Source organism: Chelon labrosus (genome assembly GCF_963514085.1).
Source record: "Chelon labrosus genome assembly, chromosome: 7".
In the NCBI taxonomy this organism is placed as follows: Eukaryota; Metazoa; Chordata; class Actinopteri; order Mugiliformes; family Mugilidae; genus Chelon; species Chelon labrosus.
In genome coordinates, this window is record NC_140343.1 from 4,381,433 (window position 1) to 4,409,294 (window position 27,862).

The 27,862-nt window shown below is 42.2% G+C and overlaps 1 protein-coding gene across 1 annotated transcript in view; it reads right to left on the reverse strand.

Moving 5' to 3' along the window:
• Positions 1-16,712: 16,712 nt before the first annotated feature.
• The window catches only part of brinp3a.1 (bone morphogenetic protein/retinoic acid inducible neural-specific 3a, tandem duplicate 1), a 55,022-nt gene continuing 43,872 nt past the window's right edge, over positions 16,713-27,862 (reverse strand). The window contains exons 7-8 of the mRNA XM_084548756.1: positions 24,482-24,704; positions 16,713-18,611 (exon numbers count right to left, since the gene is read on the reverse strand). Coding sequence (XP_084404882.1) covers positions 17,495-18,611; positions 24,482-24,704 — 1,340 coding nt within the window. The 3' untranslated portion in view covers positions 16,713-17,494. The remainder of the gene's footprint in view (positions 18,612-24,481; positions 24,705-27,862) is intronic.

Genomic DNA, 27,862 nt, shown 5'->3' on the forward strand with positions numbered 1-27,862 from the left:
CTTTTCACAAGCGTAAATCTGCTTTATTTGGAGAGGCCTTACAGAATCCGGGCCGCCAGTTCAGTTCTAAACGAAGGAATTTAACGACTTTGCATCATGAATAATTGCCTCTGAATTTCATCGGCTGCCCGGACCAGCTCTTATTACATGTCCATCCATCAAGAGATTATATCAGAATGAATTCTTGTCAAAGCATTACCACGTAGGCACTGACTGAATATTGTTTTCAGTTTCGCGGCACCGCGGTGAATATACGGCAGCTCGTTAAGCTTCTCCGACGTTGAGACGGGGTGTTGAGATGGCGTGTCACGGCGCTCGTCTTTTTTTTTGATAAATGTGAAAGCCAAGCAACCAGGGCCGGGGTCCACACGTGACTCTGAGATTTATCACGAGTCCACCTTGTGCCGCAGTTTTAACCGTTCTCGCTTAAATTTCCCTTGTCACTTTTGGAGGACTTTCAAATCCCAGCATGGCCTATCAGAGTTAGACACATGGAAATTTGCTTCACTTCATTATAGAATGTCGTTTCTGGGTAAGGAGTGAAGCTAAGTGTGGTTTCTGAAAGAACACACAGGAGCTACGTTTCCCATTCTTTTTATTTTATGAAAAACAAATATCACCTTACCGCGATTGAGCGACTCGGTAATGTATTTTTAATGGTTTACAGACCACAAGGGAGCAGAGGAATACAGGAAATCAGGCTTTGGACACGGCTGATAGAAACATTAATTTTGTCTTTTTACACCTACGTTATCCTTTAAATTGGTGTGTGTGTGTGTGTGATTTATCCCGGCTTCATTGAAACCAGTGACTCATCCGTGATACTGTGTGGGAAATTGCTGCCAGCTTCAGAATCTCCGTTCTCCGTGAAGCCGTCCGACGATTAGGAGAAGCCGCAAAATTACAGGCGGAGGTTCATTATTTATTTTAAGTAAGTTTCGCAGGAATTACGGGAGCAAAATCTTAAGCCCCTGAGACGGCTGTCATCTTAAAGACGTCGTGTACGGGACAGTTGGTAAAAAGAAGGAGGAAAAATAGCCACATTGCACGTTAAAGCCAGAAGAAGACGAGAGGCGGCGTTTGCACAAAGGATTTTTCGATTTCTGTTCCTTCAGTCAAACTGATGCTAAACGACGTGGACTACTTATGCGGCAGGCCGCTTTTACACCCAGTTTAGACTCCAATCAGTTTGTCTCTCAGCCGCTCCTCGCGGCTAACAACTTGTTCTCTTATCCTCTCGACGCTCAATCTCCCGCATCTCGAAAAAAATAAATAAATAAAAAATACCAATTTCCATGCTGGACAGTGCTCATCAGTTAGCTTGTTTTGATCAGCGAGCTGCAGGAGAAATTATTTTCTCAAAGTGGCTTCAAGTAAAAGTGAAGCCTTATTTTGCTTCAGAAATATCAGGCTTCCCGGTGCGACTTCATTGCCCTGACACTGTGCGATTCTGTGTACGTGAAGCGAGAGCTCTCGTTGGGTGATTTTTACCTGGAGCGATGAGAAGCATTTTTTGGAAAGTCACACACTGTATCTGCTCGCTCTCTCTCTCCCTTTCTCTCTCTCTGTTACACCGAGATTGCTCCATTGTGTTTTGTAGCGCGTTTAGCAAGTGTGCAGTAACAAATGATGGAGACGGGCACGGGGGGGAAAAAAAACACGCGGAGGCGGAGGAGCAAGCAGGAAACAGGAAATAAGGGCTTCACGAGACGGGTAATTACTGATCGAGTCTAGCTGGGAAAAGAAATTGCTTCCGCTACATTTCCACGTTGTGGTTTGTGCAGATGGAAAGTGCAAATCCCGAAATGGAAAGATTGTCATATTTTCATGTAGACTTTATAAAATGCCATCAGATATAACCCGTATTTATTTATATACCTACTGTTTTATGTTAACCACTTTACACTTAAAGAATAAAGAGCATTATTTGCAGTAGTTGCATGTTTTTTGCATTCCAGTCAAGATCTAATGTAAAGTAAATTGCAAAGATGAATCATTTCTTTGCTTTTAGTTTGGGATTTAGAGATTGAATTTCTGCACATAAGCGTCAGCAGCTAAAACAGCTCACTCCAGGCATGCTAAGAGTGTTTTGAACAATCTACCAAAATCTCTTTCTCATTTTCCTTTCCTACTCTTCCAAACAATGTGGCATATATTATTTTTTTCCTCTTAGCAGTTTGAGCTTCTCGGATCAGCCGTAGTGGGGCAGCAACCCCCGGATTGCTCCTTGGCCTGGAGTGGAGCTGCAGACCCACACACAGGGCAGCAGTGGGCAGGTGCAGAAAAAGGCCCCGATAATTGGCTGGCTAGCATGGCCGGGCCTCCGGTGGGGCTGGGCTGTGACTCCTGAGGAAGACACACAAAATGAGCCACTGCATCAAAAATTGAGGTTGGCAACCTCCGTGCACGTCTGGGCGATTTTTCAAATGAGCATTTCTCGGGCCCCAGAGGAAAACCACGGCGCTCCTGCTATCATAAGCAATTGGAATAGAAATGGACACAAAATACTTTTTTTTTTTTTTCCCTGGCATGCATAACTAGGTTGAGCAATAGGGCAAGCTGTGATGTTCAGAGTGGTGGATAAGAGTGCAGGAACAAAAAGAGACATGTGTTTTATTTTCTGAAGAAATGAGGTTAACATCTTTCTGTAGTTTTTCTTTTAAGCCTCTCATTTCCATTTCCTGTCCTTTAAAGATGAAGAGAAACGGGCTTTGAGTATTAATATGAACTATAAGGGCGGCGTTGTGCATTTTGCCGCAACCAACAGAGCTTTGAAAGCCCAGAGCAGAAATAGCTCAGTTTTCACATCAGAAGTTCCAAACCGCTTTTAAAAGTCGAATAAATGATACTCGAGACACACGCGTCGTCAGCTTTCTTTAATTCAAAGCGGCTATAATAGCGCAAGGGGCTGCATTGTTTTTTCTAGTTGCATATTTTTAAATACAGAGAGGAATGGCGGTTCAGGTGGTGCAATGTGACAAATACCGGAGAGAGAATATTTGACTGTATTTCAGGTGGGATTTCATCAAATATACCTCAGAGATTCGATTTAATCCGTCAGAGATGAGTGTGTTTTAGCCGTCATTGGAGTCTCTGGAGCGCTAGGCATTCACCCACACCACACTGTCAGTTAAAAAGGATGCAGTAATAAAAATACGGAATAGTTTGTTGAAAGGTTTGAGCCTAGAAGAAATAAAACGTGTCCTGTTCTGCACAACTAAAATAGAACGGCAAAATCATTTAGACAAAAATGTAATTTCCGCCGGATTACATTCTCAAGTATTGTAATGAGAAACCATTGATCAGCACATTTATTATGGAGCATGTTTATTTTCGTTCTGCATCAGTGCTGTGTTCACGGACCGTGTATTTTCTCTTTTCTGTACCAAAACTACCTTGCACAACAATAGCTACTTGCAGGGACTTCAGTTTCATTGAAGGTTTTATGGCTTTTTTTAGGCACATTCAAAACTTCAGGGTCAGATCATCATCATCTTCTGTAATACAAGAAAAACACGTAACCATAATGGGCGGTTTGGGCTTCTGAGTCAAATTTGAGGCCGTAGCTATGGCAGCGCAGAGCATGCACAGACGCCAGCGCCGATGTAGACCGCAAGAGCTGTGATTGGTCCGCTTGGTGGTAGCGTGTTTCTGCTTTAGTATTTCCGGCCGCTTCTCCATCTCCACAATTTCCAAATTGATTGTTTTGGATCAATAAAGATGGAATGCATCGAGGAAAGGTTAAATGAGGAGGTTTGGAAATACAAACATTTGTATGACTTGTCTTCGTCGAAATTTAAGCGAAAGTTTCAGTCACCATTGTTGAAAGTGAAGCAAGAAGTAGAAACAAAACTTCACCAGACTGGCAAAATAGACACAGCGCCAACTAGCGTTTGGGTGGAGTTGTTACAGAGCGAGCCAGACTGACGAATAAATGACTCGCACCGCAGTAGGCTACGTGCGTAGGTTATAGCATCTATGTCCTGCAGTGCTTTAAATGAGTCTTAAAGGAGAAATGTAAACATGAACCCTGGTATCGGACATGAGAGTCGCAAGCTTTGTGTGCCTGTCATCCACCCCAGCCTCCATCTGTCCACTCTGATGCAGTTCACAAAACGAGTTTAGCTCCACAGTTTTCGCAGCTGACACATTTGTTTTTGAAGAACTTTCCAGCAGTTGTAACTATTGCTTTATTACTATAAATGATTGTGTTCTTGATTGTTGGGATGTTTTTTTTTTCTTGACCTCTGGGCTGTGGGTGCGCAGTTTGTTGCAGGGCGCAGTTTACTAGAGGAGACTAGTTTTGTTTCCACGATGATACCCTGATATTGACTTCCAGCGGGCAGAAAGTTAGTCTGGAGTCACTCCACTGGGAACTGATTATGCTCCGGCAAAGATGTGCCGGGCCAATCCATTTGTTTTTTTTGGGGGGGTGGGCTTTATTAGTTATGGACGTCATTTGAGCAATGTGGAGTTGAATTAGTTGTCAACAAAATGGCTCTGGTGGTTGTAGGACTGTTACAGTTTTTTCCGTATCGGTTGAAACACGCTCCATAATGAAATCCCACTGACTTATTTCAAGACTCATTGACTGACTACACCAGGCTAACTCTGATAACGAGTACAGGAACATGTGGGAGGAGTTAGCCGGTTGACCCACATCATCATAACAAGAATGGGTTGTTAGTATAGATAAGCCGCCCTCAATATTGTTGTTATTGTTGTTTCAAAGGAGAAAATAGATTTATTAGCTTTGGTAATGGGTACACAATGAAGCAAAATATAAAACCTGTCAAATGAGTATGCACTATTAATTCATTTACTTTAAGGTCACTCATGGGGGGCGGTGGAAAACGAGTTTAGAGCAACATCTGATGTGTTCTGAGCTTCTGATGTTGACCATTTGCACACGGAACAAGGTTTACCCAAAGACGATGTCCTGCATCTGGAAACAGCTCAACCGTTTCAGCCGCTAACTTTATAACCACCTGCTGTTTGGCACCTCTTGGATTTAAAAACTGCTAGCGGCGAAAAACTCGGTTGCTGACATCAGAGCCTGGGAGACATAAAAATATAACAAAAAAGCCGAAAAATTTGAATAAAACTTAAAGTTGATTGACAACACTCCCCGGATCCTTAGCTCCAAAAAAAAACTTCACACAGACACAACTTTAAAAAGGACAGAATAAACGATAGTGCAGAATTTTTGAACCTTTCTGCTCCATTATCCTGCATATTCTATTCACTTCTGGGCTCCTCTCAAATCTGATGATTTTGGGGAAAAAAAAAAGAAAAAAAAAATCTTGCCTCAGATCCAGTTTGCACGTCACGCTTGAACAGAACTTGGCAGCGCTGATTGAGGAACACATTTGCATTTGGCCGACCAAATCACTATTTTTATAGACCTCTCTCGCAATTACATATTCTCTGTGTTAATGTTACTCTCAGATGGAATTAGTTCTTTATGTGCTCCGATGCTTGTAGTCCATTAATTTGGTTTTATAGCCGCTAAATTAGATTCACTTACTCCCTCTGGCAGGGGAGCATAATGTGCGTAAAAATAACTTATACCACCAAAGATTTGTTCTAAATATATATATATATTAAATCTCAAGTACACTGTAGGTAGGCCACATTAATGTCAATAACCTTCAAAAATCATCCATGTTTCTGACTTTTATTAGAAATGAATTACTCTCTTGATTTTTTTCATTCGGAGCTCTTCAAAAAGTCACAAGGCAGTCTCCGCCAGGCTAGGACATTATGTCTCACCGCCTACTTTCTGTTTCTGAGGGAATGTTTTCTCTGAGGATCTGGCATTGAGCTAATGATAATATTGTCACCTTCACCCACCACATTCTGTGCAGATGGTGCTCTTTTCCTTTCATCCTTTAACATTATGTTTCAGTGCCACTATTAAGACGCCGGTTATGAGTTTGCGGTAAGGTTTTTCCTCGCTCGCCGGAGAGAGTCCTGCAACTCCTTGGGGTCACTTTGGGATTTGTGATCTGATTGCAGCGTGGTGAACTACAAAGTGCATTTTCTCCACACAGATTGCTCTGCTGCTAGAACTAAGCCGAGGAGGGAACGGCAACAATAGCCCGACGCCGAATAATAAAACTGAAGCAGCACATGCTGATTGCGGAAATATTTTGACTCTCAAATCACAGAAAATCTGTCTCTCGAGGAGGGAAATGCTGCTACTTAGAAGTTGTAAAGCCACTGTGTAAAAAGAATTTAGTTGCACTAAGTTGTAGCCATGAATGTTTTCTGACATGAAAAAGAAGCTATGCACCAAACATTAGGAAAACAACTGCAGTTGTTTTATAGACTCTATCATGATAGAGTCTATAAATTAATGCTATGCATGTCTAATGATGCCAAGCAGGATTTATTAAATCCATCTTAAAGGCCAACAGAGAATTGGTTTGATTTGATTATTATAGACACACACTAGCCAGTTCATTAGGTACACTAGTGAAAATGGTTTCTTATATAACTGTCCAGCATTAAATCCTCCTTCATGACCGTATTATGTTTCAACAGTTATGTTCATTTTAGTTAGTTTGTGGTGTTAAACTGGATTGAATATTTGACCTAGCCCACTGACTAAAATGGGGTCAAAATAATAGAAACAAAACAAAACGTTAACAAATGCTGAATACCTTCATAGCCGTCATGAAGCCAAGACTGGTGGTAAAAATCAAATCCCCTGCGCTCTGATGATGCATTTGACTACGTCGCTCTAACTCTTCTGTCCATTCTGCAGTGTTGCCAGCTAAAGGTCTAATAACTTTCGACAACAAAATTCACCAACAAATTGCTGATGTGCAGCCTCATTCTCTCTGGTACCGCAGGGTGTTATTGACTATATCCATATAGTGGGAGTGACTGGGGCACCGAAATGCAGCCTCTAAATAACGCATTATCTGCCCCGAAACTCGTTCATTTCACCAATATTTTGTTATGATATGCTAGTGCTGTTCCCCGTTGAGTCCAGAGTCACGAGCGAGTTTCGCGGCAGATAATGCGTTATTTAGAGGTTGTGTTTTGGTGCCCCAGTCACTCCCACTATATAGATATACGACTCCAAATGACACCAAAGTTATATGGGTGAGTAAATGATCGTATTTTATGCCAGAAATAAGGTCCAAGTTGTAAAAAATGGTAATTCCCCTTTAAGGCATCACGGCACAGAAGTCAACTAGTCGACGAGTCGGTACAACCCCTAATACACACTAGTGCAAACTCCATTCTAATGTGACGACACATACTGTTTTAACTATGCAAGGTGCTTCATGAGTGTTAACACTTTTCAATTTGTTCCAGTCACTGTGGGTTAAATGACTAAACTGCAAGAAAGCTGATATATCTAGAACCGTGGATTCATTCATTGTGACCCAAGTAACACGCAAGTACATATTTGTACCATGTACAAACACTGGGATTTCCTGCAGTCCTTGGGTCAGTTTTAGTAGTAATATTTTATGACTTTTCTCCTTTACCCCAGGACCTGTTCACTGAAGGAAGATTGTGCATAAAATGCCGGCGTGTTATTTTTATGGACACAACCACAAACTTTCTGTGACCTCACGCGTCACGGACAGATAAGAAATTGTGGGTTTTATAATATTTATTAGCCATGTTTCTTATCATGGCTAATAAAAGTTTTAAAACCGATGATGTTAAACATAACCTTCCCAAAACTGAACATAATGACATTAGTTGAAGGTACTCTGTGCAGTCTTTGAGCACTGCTGAGGCAATGTTTTCAGAAGCTGCTCCCCATTTTGTTTCCATGCACTACAAAATTAAACAAGGCAAACAATGCAGAATTAATGTATATAGGCCTATATATAATAAAAATGAAGCTAATGTTTATGGAGGTATGACATGCAGCACATTCGACAAGGTCTCAAGGATACAGGTTACATTCAGAAAATTTCAGAAAATTGCTTCTTTACAAAAGGAAGAAATACACTCTTCATTTCTCTGAATATAAACATTCAGGCAAACGACATAACAATTCAACAGAATCTCTGAATTCAGCTCATTTAGTTCTTTGTATTCCATTCAAGACGGATTTTTTCTTTTTTAATTAAAAGTTTTTCTTTTTTTTTCTTCCGAGGGCTTCTAAAATGTAGTTTGATTGATCCAGAAGAACAAACCCTTGGAACACAATGCTGCCTGAAGTACTAGTCAATGAAAAGGAGTAATAAATATTAGGGTTGAAGGCTGCAGCAGGAGATCGTTGGTTCAGCCCCGTTCAACAGCATAAGCCGATAGTCCTTGAGCATACCGCGCTCGTCTCCGAACAACGTTTGTAAAACTTGAATAAGCAGAGGCGGGGGGAGGGGGGGGGGGTGCTAGTGATGTTCCTCAACTCTCTGTTAATTTGTCTCTTCACAAAATCAATCTCAAACTCTTTTTTTTTCCATTTCATAATGCCAGGAGCAGATAAATAAGCAGACCAAACTGTAATGCAAACTGGCAGCGGCAAAGCAGTCCCACCCCCCTCCATGGCGCCTTAAGGAGCTGACTGTGTGAAGGATAGTAGTGTAAAACCCGGATCTTTGGAGGGATTCGGATGTGTCTGAGTCACTCACTTGTATGAGCCGGGTTTTGCGAGTCACTTGAGCCACTTGAACTGTCCAAAAAAAAAACAAAAAAACAAAAAAAAAAAAAACAATGAATGAGGACAGGGTCACTACTACGAAAGAATATTTTCTTTTCTTATGGTCTAAAATGTATGTGGAGTGGATGCAGAGGCTATTAATTCACGTTAAGTTTTGTTTCTCTGCCGACCGAGTGAATGGCTGTTGATTCCCTGCTCTCGGTTAAGCAGGGACTCATGAGTGGCGGATCCGCAGCGGACTCATGAGTGACAGATCGGACTCATGAGTGGTGAATCGGACGCATGACTGGCGGATCCGCAGCGGACTCATGAGTGACGGATCGGACTCATGAGTGGCGAATCCGCAGCGGATTCATGAATGGCGGATCGGACTCATGAGTGGCGGATCAACAGCGGATTCATGAGTGGCGGATCGGACTCATGAGTGGCGGATCAACAGCGGACTCATGAGTGGCGGATCCGCTACAGATTCGCTACTCATGAATCCCTGCTGGCTGAGTGCAGATGGCGCTGCTAGTGGTCAGGTCGAGTAGTACATTTTGTGATCTCACTCGGCAGAGAAGCAAAATGTACATATGTTTGAATGGTGCCGTTTATTGATTATATAGTAATCAAATGTGGTAGGACTCAACTGAGCCGATTCAATAGACGTTTAGATTCATGATTCTTGAGTCTTCTTTGGTGGCCGGTTCAATGAGCCGGATCCCGAATCTTTTTTCCACCGCTCGTGAAGGAGCGTTACCTCAGGTCCTTCCTTCTTGCCTGCTGTGAGGTGGCTAGGGGTTGTACCGACTAGTCGACTTTACTGCTGTGCCGTGAGGCTTTTAGCAAGTAAGTGGACTCGTCGGCGATCATGGACGCCTCAGAGAAGACAGGTGAGGAGCCCAGTGGGTCATTGCAGCAAACTTGCATCAAGTGTGTGGAAATACTTCACTAAAGATGAAGCCCATACTACTGTGAAATGTCTGTCCTGAAATACAACAAAAGTACATCTGTGGTGCATCTGAAAAAGCTAATACTAGCAGAGGAACGTTCCAAATCCTCTGGACTGCAGTCAGTTAACTTCACCAAACGTCCTACGGTAACAGAGAGTAGGAGGCTCGACTCTCACCACATACAAGTCGACTTTGAAAATCCGAAGTCATTCAACTCCAAAGTCCTTCAACCCCTAGGCTGTACAACCAATCCCAGTAGACCACATCCAAATAACAACTGTTGTATTTAATTTGCTATTTTTGTACTTATTTAATGTTTTACTTTTCCTTGTCTTGTGCACTGTCCTTAACCATATGCTGCTGTAACATGGTAAAATTCACCACTGTGGGAGAAAATAAAGGTACTGGGACTGTATTATTGGTAGGTATGGTTACTCACAATCAAGCAAGAAAACCACTGAGTGTGAGGTACAAAAATGAATAACAAAGCCCGGAATGTTTTTTAAGATATGAATCATGTATTCACATTGCCTTGATCAGCATTTGCAGCACTGACCTCAGCCAATGCGGATGAGAGTCTGGAGTGTGCTTTCGGGCTCAAGGCCGTGGTCCGATTCTTCTCGGCGCAGACAGAAACATCATTTAGTCCTGTCTGAAACAGTATCACAGGACTGCTATCAGTCGCCCCCGCCTGCATGTCTGATGATCGATACGAGAGGTCGGACACGGCCCTTATCAGCAAAAACAGCAAAAAAGTCAAAGAATATCTCAGATTTCCAGATTCTTTGTGGTCCAAATCAGAGGGAGAAATCAGACGTGAACGTTTTGATGAGTATGTAACCTCTATGCAATGTAATCTCTATGTAACCACGTGTTTCTAATATTAGGTACCACATCAGTAGGGACTGAACATACAGTATAATCACACAATATGGAAATGGACACAGATGGCATTTAGATGGCAGTTAAATGTCAGGCAGCTAAGGGATGTATAAGAGCAGCACACAGAGCTGACCAGACCATACATGGAATTGTCATTCTTTTTTAAAATGCAAATGTGACAGATGAAAATGCACTCTACTGATGGATTGAAGATCTGTGTCTAGATACGGTTGCAAACCTGGTACAGAGAGACATGGTTATTTGTGGAGCAGAAAGTACTGAACTTTTTGGCAAAGGGCTGTGTCCAGCCAAATATGTTAATGAAGCACCAAACACTATAAAACCTGATGTACGAAATCAGTCTGAACTCGCATAGCAGCAAAGAAACAGACTCAAGTTTGTATCCTTTGAGAATAAACTCTCCCTGCATCAAACTTTGACTTCTCCAGTGATTCTTTTGACTCCTGATACCAGTAGACTCCAAGAACCTAGATTACGTGTGTCAATGAAAAGAGGTTCAGGCCACAACCGGCCCTGCGCGGTATCTCATATTTTCTTTCGACAAGACACCCTGCTTTCGCTTTTACCACCTGTGCCGAGCTTAATGCTCTCATCAGCACTTTAACACACAGGCGTTCCATTTTTAAAACGCGTTACACTGCTTGTGCGCTTTGACTTTGTCTCTCTTCCTTGCTTTGGTGGACGGGTTACGGCAGTTACGCGAGCATGAAGGTACTGGACCTGTGCTTCACCGCAAACGGCGTATTGCATTTTGACGACAGAAGCGTTGGATTTTCCCCGTTTGCGAGGATTAATAGAGCAAAAACATATCACGCAGATGTTACTTGTGATTGTTGCAATGCACAGATAATTTCAAACAAAATCACTACATGGTAAAATAATGAGAAACGCGAACACGCCAGCCACTCTGGTGCATGATGCTGGAAGGTGGAAATTCCCTGCTAGTGTGGTTGTAATTACAGCTCTACCATGTTACAGGGATTTATCTCGGATATGAGAAAAGGAATAAATGAAACATTCATGCTTTCGAGATTAGATTTAGCTGGAAAATATGTATGTTTTCCATGCAGTTTCTAATGCTGCAGTATGTATCCAAGATGAAAAACCCTCAGAGCTGCGTTCATCCATCAATCCATTCTCTATATTCTCTTGTTTGGAGTATCTCAGCATGTACTGGCTTCCATAAATAAACTAATATCCAGTAATTCTTCATTTTGCAGTGCATTCCAAGTTGCAGGCTTCTTTTTTTTTTTTTTTTACAAATGTAATGTCAGTCAGGACAATCTTACAAAACTTGTGCTTCAGAAATATTTCACAGTCTACTCCTCATAATTTCCACATGACGTGCTTCTAGCAGGAAGCGGCATTTTTCATTTCTCTGACATCTCTCCGCTATGGGAAGAGCCGCGGCCGTCTGAACGTGTGATGGGGAATACTCGGGGGCGATTTAAAGTCTCCGAACCCGCTTTTTCACATTGACTGCTTTCATCATGTGAAACGGTTTGACATCAGAGAGGTGCAAGAGAATGGCTGCGTGTGGTGCAGCCGGGGCCGCATACAACGCGTAGCTCAGAGCACCTCGGAGGGACTCGGGGTTTGATGCTTTTATTTCACGGTTTGGAGTAAGACATAAACCCCGGCAAATTACAACGGACTACAAACCGGTGGGAGAAGCACCTGAGAAAACGGCCTTTGATGCCGTGCCTTTCCCCGCTGACTATCCATCCATCAGCACGAATCTAAACCTCAGAAGAGATGTGAAACTCAGAAAGAGTCTTTCTCTACAGGGCATTGCATTAATTGTTACATATCTGCGTGTCAGGCCAGCATCAACTGAAAGCTTGCAGTAAATCAGACAAAAAAAAAAAAAAAAAAAAAAAAAACATATTCCTGTATTCCTAAAGATTCTTAAAATCCTCTCAGAGAGCTCCTAACTTAGCATAAAACTTCCTAGCAAGGAGTCTTAACTTAGGAGTGATTCCAGAAAATTCTCAGAGAACTCTGAGCAAGGAATGGACAGAAACTCTGATCTTAGTGAGGAGGTGTGGTTGACCCCGTTGCTAAGTATGAGTCATCATTTCAAAAGGTGGATTGGTTGATCCTAAAAGCTAGATAGAAATACACTTTTGGTGAAACTGGGCCTAGAATGGACCGTCAAATTAATAGATTTAATCATAGAATCTAATCTCTATGAAGACTGTGGAATCACAAAATGTGTGATTCAACTCAGGCCCACTACCACAGTATTCACATGCTGATAGTTCTATTTATTTGCTTCCATTCATTCACCATGCTGCTCATTTTTCATCCATTTGGTATTAACAAGGGTAAAATGACTCAGCCTCAAAAAAGGCAACTGGACTTGTAGAGTTTTTTGAGAGGATGTTTCACCACTCATCCGAGCAGCTTCTTCAGTTCTAGGGGACTGGTGGGAAGTCTGAGGTTTAAACAGGAACTCCTCCTGAAAAAAATTGCTTGTTATGCTAATAACCAGCAATAACCACCATTTTTTCAGGAGGAGTTCCTATTTAAACCGCAGACTTCCCACCAGTCCCCTAGAACTGAAGAAGCTACTTGGATGAGTGGTGAAACGTCTTCTCAAAAAACTCTACAAGTCCAGTTGCCTTTTTTGAACCTTTGTTGGATATACCATGACCTGGATGACTGAGAACCTTCACAGACATAAAATGACTCAGCTTTCATCAGTTTCTGTGATTGCTTACCGGCCGATGAGAAGCAGCGTTGGTTGGCGTTCAGATCTTCCACAAACCGAACAGCGATGGAGAAGAAATGAAGTAGGAAACCCAACTGGACAGAGGAACAGTGTTTGCTTCTGGCTCAACTGGTCAATGAGAATAAAGGTGTTTTGAGAGGTAGGTTTGGCCCCAGTGACACACTACAAACCAATAATCAGGCATGGGAAAACATAGCACAACAGATAAACCTCCTTTCTGCTTAATAAACTCCTAAGCCTCTTAAAAGTCCTCCGCCCTGCTCTTAACAGATCTCACCTTAGGAGCTCTCTTAAGAGCCAAGAGTCTTTAGGAATATCTTTTATCTTTACCAGGATCTACTCTGAACTTTGAGGGGAAATTCTTAGAAAACATCACGAATCTAATAATTTTCTTAAAATTTGGCCACAAGGAGCAGCATCTTTAGGAAAACAGGCCCATATATAAAGTATAATAGGACGTATTACAGATCTCCTTTCTTGGATTGGCAGCCAAAGGAATAAATGACAGTTTAATGAGCTTGGGTAAACCAGAAATTCAATGTAAACACAAGCTGCTGGTTTATCTTCAGTGAATCAGACAGCCGCCAGGCATTACGTTTGGGTATGTTCGGGTTATGCCTGTGAACCCATCTGGCCCATTCTTGTGTAAGCTATATCTGTGGAGGACCTCCAGGGATTTGGCTCAGATTTGGCACAAATGTCCACTTTGACATGAGGATGAACTGTTTAACTCAACGTGCCATGTGCTTCCTGACATTTTATATGCAAAAGGTCAACTTCACTGCGACATTATTATGTAGTGTAAACACGACAAGTCTTCACTACATCTACTCACTACACGAGTCTGAGCAGCTATGGATGCATCTTGACTACCTGGCCCAAGCATGCAACCGTGAGGAGGTAATTCTAGTTTTGGGTGAGCTACTTAAACTCCGAATAAGCCACCAAAGCAAATCTGCAAAATTCCACTGATTAAACTAGTTTGGGGTATTATGTGACTTCAGAGAAGTATGGTAGAAAAGTGTCATTCAGGGACACGGTTTTAGAAGTGTGTTGACTGTAATAGCTCCTAATGATATTTTCCAGTCGCTGGATTTTTTATTTTTTTTTTCCCTTTTAGATGAAATGAGTTTGATTGCAGCTTTCCGCATTGTTGGATTTGCATTTAATCTCTCCAATTTGACACTTCCCTTTCTGCTTTGATGTTTTTCCAGTATTTTTTTATGTTTATGTATTTTTGTGTAACAGCAGGTTTTGCGATGATGCAATTCTCCCAGGCTGGATTGGTGAATCAGATGTCCCTTCAGCAACCCTGTGTCCTACATAAATTAGAATTATATTATTCGTATTCCGAAGGGCTGCACTGTTGTTGCTTGAATTACTGTTTGTTCCTTTGCAGCACTGTCTACTGTCAAACAAAAGCCGGGTTTCCAAGTGGCATAAATGCAGTAGCTGTGAAAAGTAAGGAGGTTGTTGGTGTGAATGATGGGTGAGTAAAGCACAAGACTCACATTTTAAGTGCAGCTAAAATGCACGAATGAATTTGTTTCATGAATATATTCATGAACTAAATTTCATGAAGTTAGTAGTGTAACAGTTTAGCTACACATTAAAATTAAAAATATTCTTGTTTAAATTAAATTATGCAGTCACTAGCAGTTTCACACACAACTGGAAAGTTTTGAATATATTTGATTTTTTGCAGGTAAAGATAAAATTAGGCGGGCAAACAAAATTTGGGCTGGTTGGCGTCATTCATTCATACATTTGCAGGGCTAACACAGAGAGAGATAGACAACCATTCACTCTCACACTAATTTAGAATCACCAATGAACCTAACAAGTATGTCTTTGGAGGGTGGGAGGAAGCTGGAGTACCTGGATGAGAACCCATGCAGAGAATATGTAAACTCCACACAGAAAGGCCCAGGTCGGCCTGGATTAGAACTCAGAACCTTCTTGCTGTGAGACATCGGTGCTAACCACCACGCCACTGTGCCGTCATTTTTTTCTAATTAGTATTTAATGCATTTTAAACAAAACCAATGTGCATGAAGTCCTAGGACAGAAGCATTAAGAGATCTTATATTGCAGAATTCTGCTACGCTTGTGTGCATAAGTTCCACAAACGATGTCTACCTCATTGTCATTAGTCTCTCCTCACTTGTCAAGCAGTGTTTGGAAATTTGAGTTGACACGATTCTTTTAAAGAAAGTAAATAATGGATTACATTTGGTCATTTTCTGTTTTTGATACGTTATACAAGAGATGAAAAGGCGAAGACGCTTGAAATTCAAAATTTGACAAAGCAGCAGCTGCGCACTCGTCTGTGTTCATCTAAAACCTTTAGAACCGTTGTAGTTCTCACTTTAAGCATTAATTTAACTAAAACCTGTGAGAAAACCTCAATAGCAAGTTGTAACTGCTTATTAAGATAATTTAGGGACAAAACACTTAAAGTGAGTCAAATGCTCCAACAAAAAAACGGTCCAGTAAGAAGAATTATCTGGGTAGACAAAAAAAAAAAAAACAAGCTTTTATTACATCTCTGTTAGATTTTTGCAGCGTATCGGTAGACTACATGTCGTCATTAAATGGCAATAGATCTGAGTAGTTGCGGTGATCCGCCATATGTTTTCTTTGCTTTGACTGCGTTGCTTTTTTATGCTAGGCTACACTAGCGTAAGCAACGTCGGTGGTAAAAGTACTAAACACAGCATCAGCCTAATGTTTTTGTTTGATTGCGTTTTGGTGGTTTTTCAACAGCTTTCAGGGTGGAAACCAATCAGCTGCGTCTGGCAACACTGGATGAAAACACAGTTCACAAATGTTAGCTTTCAAATGGCGACAGCGGCTGGCAGCGACATCAATGACTCCTCTGTTCTGTTCAAGTGGCCCAGCAACGACAATGGAAAAAGACATATTCCCGTCATTAGCAACTCAAGTAGATAAATATGACGCTTTTTGGCAGCGACCGGAACTCTTTGTGGTTTTGTGTCTTTTTAGGATTGGTTGTTGTGAAAATGTGACAATTGAGTCGTAAACCACATGTTTTCACCTAAACTCTTTCCTTCATTGCCACATGTAAGAAACACCATATTTCGTGGGAGTACATTTTCTTAAATTCGTTGCACCTTAAATATCATGGATATGGATTACAATTAATACATTTCTACATGTGTAACATTGGCGGCCGCTCAATATTAAGCCGGCTTCGAGGAATCCCAGCGTGCGTAAAATCCTCAACAATTCATAAATAAAGAACACGGTCCAGGATGGCTTCACGGCGTGGCATTTGACACGTCACTGCAGTGAAAGCGTGGACGTTAATAATAACCTTAATAAACGCTTTTGAATTCATGTGCTGCTGCACCAGCTACACCCACCTGTGAAACCAGGCGCACCATGCACGACAAGTACATCACATTGTCTATAGACCACACATAAAAATGTATTTTATTTAGTGTATTAACAAATTGTATTTTACATTTTATAGACAGTGTTTTTGTAACTTTTAATTCACAAACGACAGCATTATAAAAATAAAAGCACATGTAACATATACTGTGATCATGGTACGTCATTTTTTAATTTTTTTTTGTCCTTCCTCAGCAAATCCGCAGTAATACAGCATCTATTTATTCACTTTATTTCATTTATTTGTTTCTTATAAAAAAAGGTGTAGTAGAGCTTAAAATAAAAAAAAAAAAAAAAAGAGTGTTTTTATCACAAGGACAGCTAAAAAGAATGGAGGTGCCCGTCGTGTCCCAGGCTGAAAGGCAGGGCCGTGATATCAAAACAAGTTGTCATGTTCATTTTTGCACCTGGAAAAAAAGAAAAAATGAAATGAAATAATGAAGAAAATACGAACGAACGAACAAAACCCCAAAACATGCTGGTGTTGCAATGGAATTGTGAGATGATTACATTGCTTGAGTAATACTTTATCAGCAAAAGCCTTTGTTTACGTATGTGAGTGGTTCAAATTTGTGCAATCTACAAACGTCAGCACATGGGCAACATATCGGTGATGGCAGAGTTCTGAATTTATATTACTGACTGTCAAAGTTATCGTTTTCATTAGGTCATGAGGCAAATATGGTGAGGTTCCTCCTTAATTCTAAGATGTTGTACAAATTTATAGGAAAAAACTGACATGAGATTCGTGACGACAATGAAAATGTCCCCCAAATGTCCCTTTGCACGGCTCCAGAATTGCTCTTAACCGTCGTCAGGCGTGTGCGTTAACCGTCCGTCCATCTGTGCACCTGGCTGCCCGCCCACTTATTAGCTACATAATTTGGTTGTTTCGTATTCCATCGAGTTGGGCTGCTTGGCACTGAAAGTCTGCAGCGCTGCCTGGATCCTGGCAACGTCTGTGGTGGACAGTTTGAGCCGGTGCCGCAGCAGACAGGAGAAGAGGTCCAGGGGCTGAGCTCCGGGCGGCGAGAGCCTGTTGACCCGATCCCGGATCTCCAGCAGCTGCAGCAGGGCCGAGTCCTGCGATCCCTGAGTGTATGGGTAGTCCAGCTGTAAGATCAAGTCCTGGATCGCCTCCGGGTCAAAGTGCATACTGTAGCCGTACACCTGGATGCTGTTGATCTTCATGTAGCCTAGGTTTCTTCCCGGTTCCAGGTACTCCAAGGGTTCATAGTATACAGTTCCATTTCCGTTACTCGAGGGGCCTCGGATCCGGCTCCGAAGGTAAAAGTGGACTGTCTCAAAAAAGGTTTTCCACTTGTTGCCTAAAGTCAAAGTCCAGTTATAGCAGTCATAGGGAAGGTCTAATTTAGTCCTCTCCCAGTCAGGGTAGTTGTTCTGGTCAATGGGCATGATCCAACTCTCTGAGTGACTCCCCCCAAATGGATTGATATAGACAGACAGCATGGGGTCCAGAGTGCTGTTCTTGGTAAGGCAGATCTGTAGAGACATCCCCAGGAGCATGTGGACATGGTTTGACTTGTATTTATTACTTTTCAGCGTCAGCAGCATCCTCTTCCTCCACGACGGGTCGAACCAATTATTCAGCCTGACGTCGTTGCTGACGAAGATCCCGTGGATGCTGATGCGGTTGTCACGTTTCTGCAGCAGGTAGCGCAGCTCCATGTCCTGCAGGTCGGTCTCGAAGCCGATGTAGTGGTCGGTGGAGTCCGGCACCTCGTTGCGGCACACGCCCTGACTCAGCATGTAACCCTGGTTGCAGGTGGCGCAGCGGGAGCGGTTCTCGTAGGAGCAGGACGCGCAGGAGGTGCCCTCTCCCACGGCGCAGGGGATCACGCCCTGGCAGGGGGGATGCTCGTAGGGGCAGGAGCAGCTCCGCGTCTCCTCCAGGTAGGAGCCGATGTGGTTGTTTTCACTGCAGTACATGATGGAGAGGATGTAGCTCGACCAGTAGCTCAGGGGCCTGCAACAAAGACAGAGGAATGACACTTGAGTTATCTGACAAAGCAAACCTTTTATAAACAATAAATGTGAATTGTTTAGCTGACTTTTAGCAACTACCTAATGTAAGAAAAAAAAAAAATATATATATATACACATCAATCTGGCATAACATTATGACCACCTTCCTAATATTGTGTAGGTCTCGGTTGTGCCTCCAAAACAGTTGTGACTCATCGGAGAATGGACATGGGCCTTCTGAGGGTGTCCCGTGGTGTCTGGCAACAGAATGTTGGTAGTGGGGGGGCTCTTGAGGGGAGGGGCCTCTGTGGATCATCCCACAGATACTTGATCAGTTTGGGATCTAGTGAATTTGGAGGCCAGGTCAACACCTTGTGCTGTTCTTCATGTTTTTTTTTTTTTAGTTGTTCCTAAAGTGTTTTTGTGTGTGTGTCTGTGTCAGGCTGCATCCTGCTGGGGATGGCTGCTGCCATCAAGGAGTGTCATTGCTATGGGGTGGGGGTGCCTGGTCTGGTCTGGTCTAGGTGGGTGCTACATGTCTAAGTAACATCCACACCAATGAATGCCAGGTCCAGAAGTTTCCCAGCAGAACATTGAATTGTCACAAGATGGTCAATGTTCTTTACTTCTTCTGTCAGTGGTCACAATGTTGTGGCTGATTGGTGATTATTTGCTTTTCTTTAGCCAGGTGCAGGATTAGAGAAGGTCGTATTAAATACAAGGTCCTGCCAGGGTCACACTGACATTGCACTTATGATGTATGTAATCATTGGGCTAGGATGTTGCCCTTTACTTATATATATATATTTATTTTAAATTAATCTTTTAAATTAAACGTGAATTAAACAAGACCAACTAAACCCTCCCATTATATAAGACACGGGTCATCGTGGAAGCATGCAAAATGATATCATGGGATTTGGATGCATGGTTTAATGTTGATTTAAAAAAAAAAAAGAAAAATAACATGGATATCTTCTTCATCTTCTTCCTGTTGTGGGGGAGGCAGGGAGTTAGTGTGAAGGTCAACAGTCCTCCTCCACAGCTCTGCATCACTTCGCGTTCCCCACGGACTCGTGCCCGCTAAGCACGGCCCACGTCAAAGCTACGCGTTGGAATCCCTGAACATTTGATGGAAAGTCCCTCAAGAAATGATATCCTGTCCGTATGCACGAGTTTAGTCCACACAGCAGCTGAAGATGCTTCAGCGGTCATTTCACTGAACCTTGAATAACGTCAGACGAGAAACTAAATCCTTACTTTTAAATATAGTAACTTACTGCACGAAAAATAAAGACATTTTGGGTTCATCGGGTCATGGTAAGGTCTCCATATAAGCTAACAGAAGAATAACTTTTATTAGATTTATATTTAATTGTGTTAGAGATATTGTTTTTCATTTAGTCTCATCTGCTTCAAAAAAAAGTGAGAAAGGCTAAAAACAAATGCAAAACAGCTACAAAATCCCATTGCTTTAATTTCTTGTGTGTTCCAGATGTATTCTAAGTTTTTAACAAGACTGTTAAATATGTATCGGACATGAAACTCGTCTTTGTGACAGACTGACTGGATCTGTCAGCAACGGCAGCAAAATCTTTTATTTATTCTCCGACAAACGCCAGCGCTAAACCCAAATTTCCGATATTGTCGCTGAATAAAGAAGCAGATGGACCTCATGACAAGAATATAATGTCCTCAATCAGCCCCTCACTCGCTTTTGTTCCACATCTGTCACATTTCCCAGTCCGCCGTCAGCAGAATTAGCGGTTCGGTTATTGCTGTTGTGTGCAGCTGCTAATTAATTTAGGGTAAACAATGCTGCATGTATAAGTAATTTAGGTTTCAAAACACATTTTATTGAAGGGGGAAAAAAAATAAATAGCATTTATCCAAACAGTTGTTTGACTAAAGAATAGCTGGGCTGCGCGGTGTTTGTGTGTAGCACTGGGGATGTTTTCTTTAATAAGGCACGCTAGATGGAAATCTTTAAAGTTTAGAGCAGATCGTCAAGGCATATTTTAAGATTTCAAAATAAAAGTCTGGCTTAGTGTAGTTACAACAGAAAAACAAATCCTGAAGCTGAATTTGGCGCCAACTTTTCCTTACCAGACATTTGACTCAAAACAATTAGAAAATTACTACATACACCGATCAGCCACAACATTATGACCACTGACAGGAGAGGTGAATAACCTTGACCATGTTGTGACAATTCAGTGTTCTGCTGGGAAACTTTTGGACCTGGCATTCATTGGTGTGGATGTTACTTAGACATGTAGCACCCACCTAGACCAGACCAGGCACACCCACCCCATAGCAATGACACTCCTTGATGGCAGCAGCCATCCCCAGCAGGATGCAGCCTGACACAGACACACACACAAAAACGCTTTAGGAACAACTAAAAAAAAACATAAAGAACAGCACAAGGTGTTGACCTGGCCTCCAAGTTCACTAGATCCCAAACTAATCAAGTATCTGTGGGACGATCCACAGAGGATCAACTACCAACATTCTGTTGCCAGACACCACAGGACACCCACAGGCCCATGTCCATTCTCTGATGTGTCACCACAAGGGAGACCTGCACAATATTAGGAAGGTGGTCATAATCTTATGCCAGATTGGTGTACATACTGGTTCTGCAGTGCAGGAGTTTTTTTTTTTTTTGAACAATGGAACAGGTTTAGAGTCTACTGTGATAACATGTAGATGATAAAGTTGGAACTTTATGCGAGACACCAACAAATGGTGACTATTCTTGAGACTGCTGCATTTCATTTAATGCCGTTATGTTCACAGGTACATTATTAAGGAACTTAACACAAATTAATATTTTTGCTGCTTTGGTTATGATGTGCGTTTTTTTCTTCACATCATTCAAGTAAACAAATACATAACACCTTCAGATGTGGAGAAATAAAATATATAACTGTGACAGATGGTGTTTTTTTTTAATTTATTTATTTATTTATATATATTCATATTCCGTTCATTCTGGTCCATTTCACTCTGTCAGTAACTGAGAATGCATATCTTAAGCATGAAAAAACAATTATCACGGGGAGCCGGAGTCTATAGAAGGCACCAGTTGTCAATTTCAAATGAGTTTTTTTCACGAGTGCTTTGAACCAGAAAGCCACCCTAGTTTCCAACATCACAGCGAGTGCAGTCGGTGCAATGAGGAGGAGGAGGAGGACAAGGAGGACAGCAGAAAGGAGCAGAAGACATTTTCGATTTGCGAAAATTTACAATCCGGCAACTTTTCTTTTTTTTTTTTGTCGAAGAGACAGTTGATGTAATGTGTTAACACGCGGTCTTAGCCGCTTTCTCATCAGAGTCAGCTGTGCGTATCTCACCTCCGGAGTGGAGGCTGTGCACAGCGAGAGGGAGGAAGCTGTCTCGCCGTCATAAAGCGCATTGTGTCAGCAGGACATGTAAACTGTCGCGGAGACGCAGTGTGCAGCGCGGGCCAAAGAGAAGCAGCGTGTTCACTCTGCAATCTGTTCATTGTCTGTCAGCTCATTTCACACAGATCAATGCCACGAACCAACTTTCTCCTCCTGCTGCAGATTCAATTTTCACTACCAAAACTTTTTTTTCTCCCTCTCTCTCTCTCCACAGAAGATACATTACATTTTTTTTTTTCACATTAAAACCCATATTTATTTGCTTGGTATACCACAAAAAAAAAAAAAAAAAAAGGCACATCAGTTGTTTTGTGGAGCTCCAGCACTGCTGGTCTGACACCTCTTGTATTCTCAGGCAGCGCAGCTAAAATCGAAAAAAAAAATAAAAGAAAAATACGGTACTTATCTCCGAAAAGCTGGGCTACAAAGTTACAAAAGAAACTCCAAAATGGATTTGCAGCCTACAAAGGATAAGATATTTTTCTGTTTGCTTTGTCTCCAGCCGACAAAGACCAAGATGCTTCAGTACATGAATAATGGCTACGGAGATGCATGAATATTCCCTTTTATAAAAACTGGAAAGAAAAAAAAAAAAAAAAACAAACAAAGTCCTCCATGAACTAGGTCATTACACACGAGGCAAAATAAAAAAAGACGGCGTGGGAAATGTATTGTATATTTTCAGGGTTAATAAGAAAATTGAGCCCTTTCATCAAACTTGCCAAAGTCAAAATGTGCAATGCCCTAATGCCTACTGTATTTGTGCAGTTTGCTTTTCAAAAGCAAAGCTGATGACGTCTACCCCGCAATTAAAAGATTTCAACGTGGAGGATGATGAACTATTTAAATTGAGAGCTTATTGCGAACCACAGAGGCTCTTTGCTCCGAACGTCTGAGTGGTGCGCCAGGTTATATAACGGCGGGACCCAAAATACCCACTTTACCCACTTTCCGTATTTGCTTTCATCACTCCCGCTCCGTCTGCGTTTGCTCCTCCGCCAAAGTTCGCCCCAGTTCGTGTCCGGCTTAAGTGTTGAGGAAAAAATCCGACTCAGCGTATCGGAGTCGCTGCACACAGTGCTGCACATTCGGATGCGCCTTGTTAATTGACTCCTCTCCACACACACGGAAAGTCACTTATTATATCATCACTGCAGCTTGTGAGCTTTTATACACAGTAGGGAGCATTTACTAAGCCTGATGCAGTATTTCTTTTGAGGATAATTTTGCATATTTTTTCTACGTAAAACATAGCTGCGCGTTTCCTAAGGCTGTAGCTCTAAACGTGCTTAGCTGCACTATATTTGTGCCACTAATTAAAAATCTGACACTGCATTGTAGCATGCACGTGATGTAATGTTAGATTAATTATGTTGCAACAGGCCGCGGCCGCTGCGCTGTGAGCCATTATAAATCAGGGCAAATAAACACACGAAGGACCTTTGGGAGACGGAAAAAAAGTGAAAAATGACAGGTTATTGTTGCATTAATGCTCCTTTGTCCCGTGCTGGACGCCGCGCTGAGAGCTCAGGTTGATGCATGCATTCGTATTTTCATTCGCCTCCAACTGTATTTTACAAATCGACCGCGCCCTGTTTCATCCGTTATGACAGAACCTCTTTGGTAAAGAGGGGGGCACCGGCGCTGCAGGACGCCGGCTATCGTGTCTGATGCTAAAACTTCCGAATCTGAACTTGTAGCACCTCCCAAGGTTAACATTGCAAATGTACGTATGCCTGGTCTGATAAGATTTGGAGAATGAACACGGATTATACTCCCTTATTTATCAGGAAGTGAACACGGGGGCGACTGTAGCCCTGCACCAGCTAAAAATCATATTGCCGAGGATGAATAGATGGTTTCCCACCTGAAATGACTCCTAAAATAAACCTGGCTGCGTCAGCTGCACCGACATAATCACATTTCTTTTTCATAAGCTCGTCTTGCAGACTATGTGACAGATTTTCTTTTTTTTTGAGACAGAAAATAGAAGGAAATAATTTTTTTGTGTGTGTGTGGGTATGATTTAATCACAGCCCAGTTAACCGGGAGGAACATCTCCCAAACTTTGCATGTCTCTTTAAAACACCGCAAACTTTAATTTCACAGGTGGATAGCTTTGATTTTCTGAATCTAAAGGACACCTAAGCTGGGAGTGCAGCGAAGTCATCAGGTGTGACACCGTAGCTCACTTCAGCGGGGGCCGCAGTTGAATATCAAAGCGCTAATGTATTGTATGTATCATTAGCATAATGCCTAGTTCAGGGGAACAAAGTGCTGCACACGGGAGCGGGCTGGAGAAAATAAACGAGCATTGCCTTTCACGGCTTGCTTGAAAGGGCTCGTGATGTGACTGTGGGCTGTGGAATTTTTTGCTTATTTTCCATACAGGCACTCGCGCACAAAGTATCGCATCCGCGTCAACAGAAAAGGTCAGCAGGAATACTTAACAGCCTCTCACCTCTCTCTCAGCATAATGATTTTGGGCTGCGTTTGACACCTCTTGCTGAGGGTGAAGAGCTTGCTGACGATGCGCCGCGCTTTGCTCAGGAGCTGCTGGGCGCCGAGCTCCAGCTGCTTGTAGCGCTGGTGAACGGCCGGCTCCGTCTTCCAGAAGTACTGGATGGCGGACGCGTTCAGGGCGTAGAAGGTGGGGAGCCTCCGGACGAAGTTCTGGAACTCATCTGGAAAGCAGGGAGACAAGCAACATGAGAGGGGAGTTCTTCTGATTCTTCTCCAGCACACGGCAAAACCAACCCTCTCATTCCCTTCCAACTATATTTGGCTAATTCAGTCAGAGCAAATGAGAGACTCTCCTTGCAGAGGCCTCGTTGGCTCACAAGCCGTGGGGCAAACTGGGAGTGATATTGTTTGACGCGTATGCTAATAGAAAAAGGCAGAGCTAAATACGGGGATGGGGTACCATTTTTATTTTTTCTCCCCCCTCCTCTCTTTCATTAATGAACAGCCAACAGCTTTTTTCGGAGCTTATTCTTCCAGTCTGGAGAAAATAGGATGGACATGAAGCACAGAGGATAATATCTGTCAGCCATTCACAGCTACTGTTCGCCGCATGCACAATGCACAATGCACAATAAACAGATTACATATCCAGGGCATTCAATAACAATATTGTCACCATAATCATGATTGGTTGCAGGGAAAATCGAAGCATGTGCAAGACTGATTAGAAAATGACCGTAGCACTGTTTGTAATTTGCTAACGTTATCTTGATAATGAAATATCTGATTAGAAAACCAATTAAGTGTCAATGGCTTCCCTTGTGATTATGCAATTTGTATTACATGTTCCTGTAAAATTAATAAGTTGATTAAACAGGTTGTAATAAAACATATTAAAAGGATATTTGGTGGGGTTGGGGTAGTGGGGGGTTGCTTTCCATGTCCTACATTATTAAAATTGGAGATTGTCCTGAGGAGAAGAAAAATTACACGCTGCAGCTCCCGGATTTTTATTTTGTCTTCTTCATTTAATTACACATGCTCAGTAGATTATTTCCTTTCGACATATTCATTTGTCTCCTGCTATAAAGTGAGTTTAAACGACGAGTTCATCGCCCAAACCCAAAAAAACGCATCCTCTCGACGTCAACGGCGGAGCTCACCAATGCATTTTCAACAACAAATGTTAAATCACAGCAGTACATAAGATATATGTTGCGGCCCGGATACACATGCAGCTTTCATCATCGTTATTCGTCTGAGTTATTGAGACATCGTTCCTCGTGACATGCAATAAAAAGTCTCAGTGGATGTATGCAAATCTGACAGGGCAAAACAAACAGAAGTGAAGCTAGCTGTTAAAGAATCATATAAAAATGGAAATTACAGCTGGGAAAAAAAATAAATAAAATAAAATAAAAATGTGAGCAGGATATAACCAGAGCACATGTCAAAAATTGTGGGGTTCATAAAAAAAAAATGCTTTTAAAAAAGTGCTTCTATCTATGCCCGGCTTCCTCCAGGTCTTAGGATATGTGCAGTTATTTATGTTTGCTCATTTTAAAGTGATTGGATGTTAATAACCGATATCCCATAAAATTCATTTAAGTTAACTATAAAAAGCATAGTTTATGTGCAGCCATAAGTGAGGTTAGGGCTTGAGCTTAATTACTGTTAATTATTTTACACTCCCATTATTGGCCTGACCCCAAATGTAGAATATACTGTACGTGGGGTTCCTGGAAGATAAATAAAATACAAATAAATGCATATTAAATGCAGTCAAAATGTTTAAATCATAGTCTTGTTTATGCCGGGGAAGGTGGAACGCTAGTGCCGGATGAACCGGGCCGCTATTTTATCGCCAAGACGACAACGCCTCCCGCTCTCTAACCATCGTTATTATCTCGTCAGGTAACGGCGCTTCCCTCTCGAGTGACTTTAAAAACAGGAGAAAACTCTGTCGGATTTGGTGGAGCACAAGCGCGGGCACAGTGTGGGCATTATTAGAAAGCAACCCTGGGAGGCGGGAGGCTAATGACGTGCATCGAGAGGATTACCGTACGTGGAGTCCTTTTTTTGTAAAACTGCCAAATTACGAGGTCACAGATTTAGATTTAGAGGCTGGGATAATCTAACCAACTGTTTAAATGTTTGAAATATTCTCTGAAATAATCTCTGGATATGCATTGAACCAGAGTCGGTGCCTTTCAGGATTTTTCCTTCACATTATGCCAATAAACTGGGGCTATTATTCATAGTGAATGGAGATATTGATCCAACTGTAGAATACGCTATTTAAAGCCTTTTACGCTTAGCAGGAGGTCAAAGCAAATCATGTTTGCCATCCACCGACTGTAGAAACCTCATTTTACAATCAGAGCTCTAATTATTATTAATCTCTCTGCAACCGATGGAAGTTGTTCTCTATCAGATCAACTACACAAGTAGATCTCCAGGGGCTTCACGGGAACTTATTTTTTCTTTATTTATTACAGCGCTGCAGCCCGGGTCTCGGGGCACCTTGCTGTTTAAGTTATTGCCTACTGTGCGCTAATCAAGTTGCCCTTAGTGCAGAAGCATGTAGCCGGTAATAACACTCTCAGCCGGCGAGGTGCGCAGAAAACAGCTTAAGGCAAGAGCTGGAAATGACTGAAGCCGCTAGATGCCCCAGGAGCCTGTGGATGCAGCTCAGTTTCAGCTGCGATAGGGGAACACAGGAGCAGAGCCGCGGAGAAAATTATACGACGCCAGGAGCTCGTTTTAAAGCTGTGTGAAAATGTCAGTGTGCTTATTATTATTATTATTATTTTTTCAAATCAGCTAACTGATAAAATGGCAGCGACCGAGCTGTGAAGTGTTTTATCAGAGGTCGCATCGCACGCTGTGAGCGGATTACAGCAACTGTAGTTTGTTTCTGGGGCATGACCGCCGCTCCTCCTAGCTGAGCCTTCATTTGACTGAATCACTGTTGACCCAGTCACATTGCTGCGAATGCTTCCCTTTCATTTTCTGGACATTGAAATTTGAACCATACAATTTCTCTTCACACACACACACACACACACACACACAGACCGACACAGTCAGGCTCAAATGGGAGAAAAAATAGGTATTGGTTTGAACGCCGAGGGAAGAGGGTTTGCTGTTTAGACAATCTTCACTGTGGGATGTCCGACTTTTCAAGTCTTGGAGATTTTGCTATGCGGCTTCTATTGAGTCAGCTATCCCTTTCATATCTCTGGCTGTGCTAGGCCACCGAGGGAGATGGTGCCAATCAATAGGCAGCGCTGCTTTATGGCAGTATTGCATTTACGGGGGTTCTGCATCAATGTGATGAAGTGCCTTCAATTGTCGAGCGTCCCATTAAAGATGATGG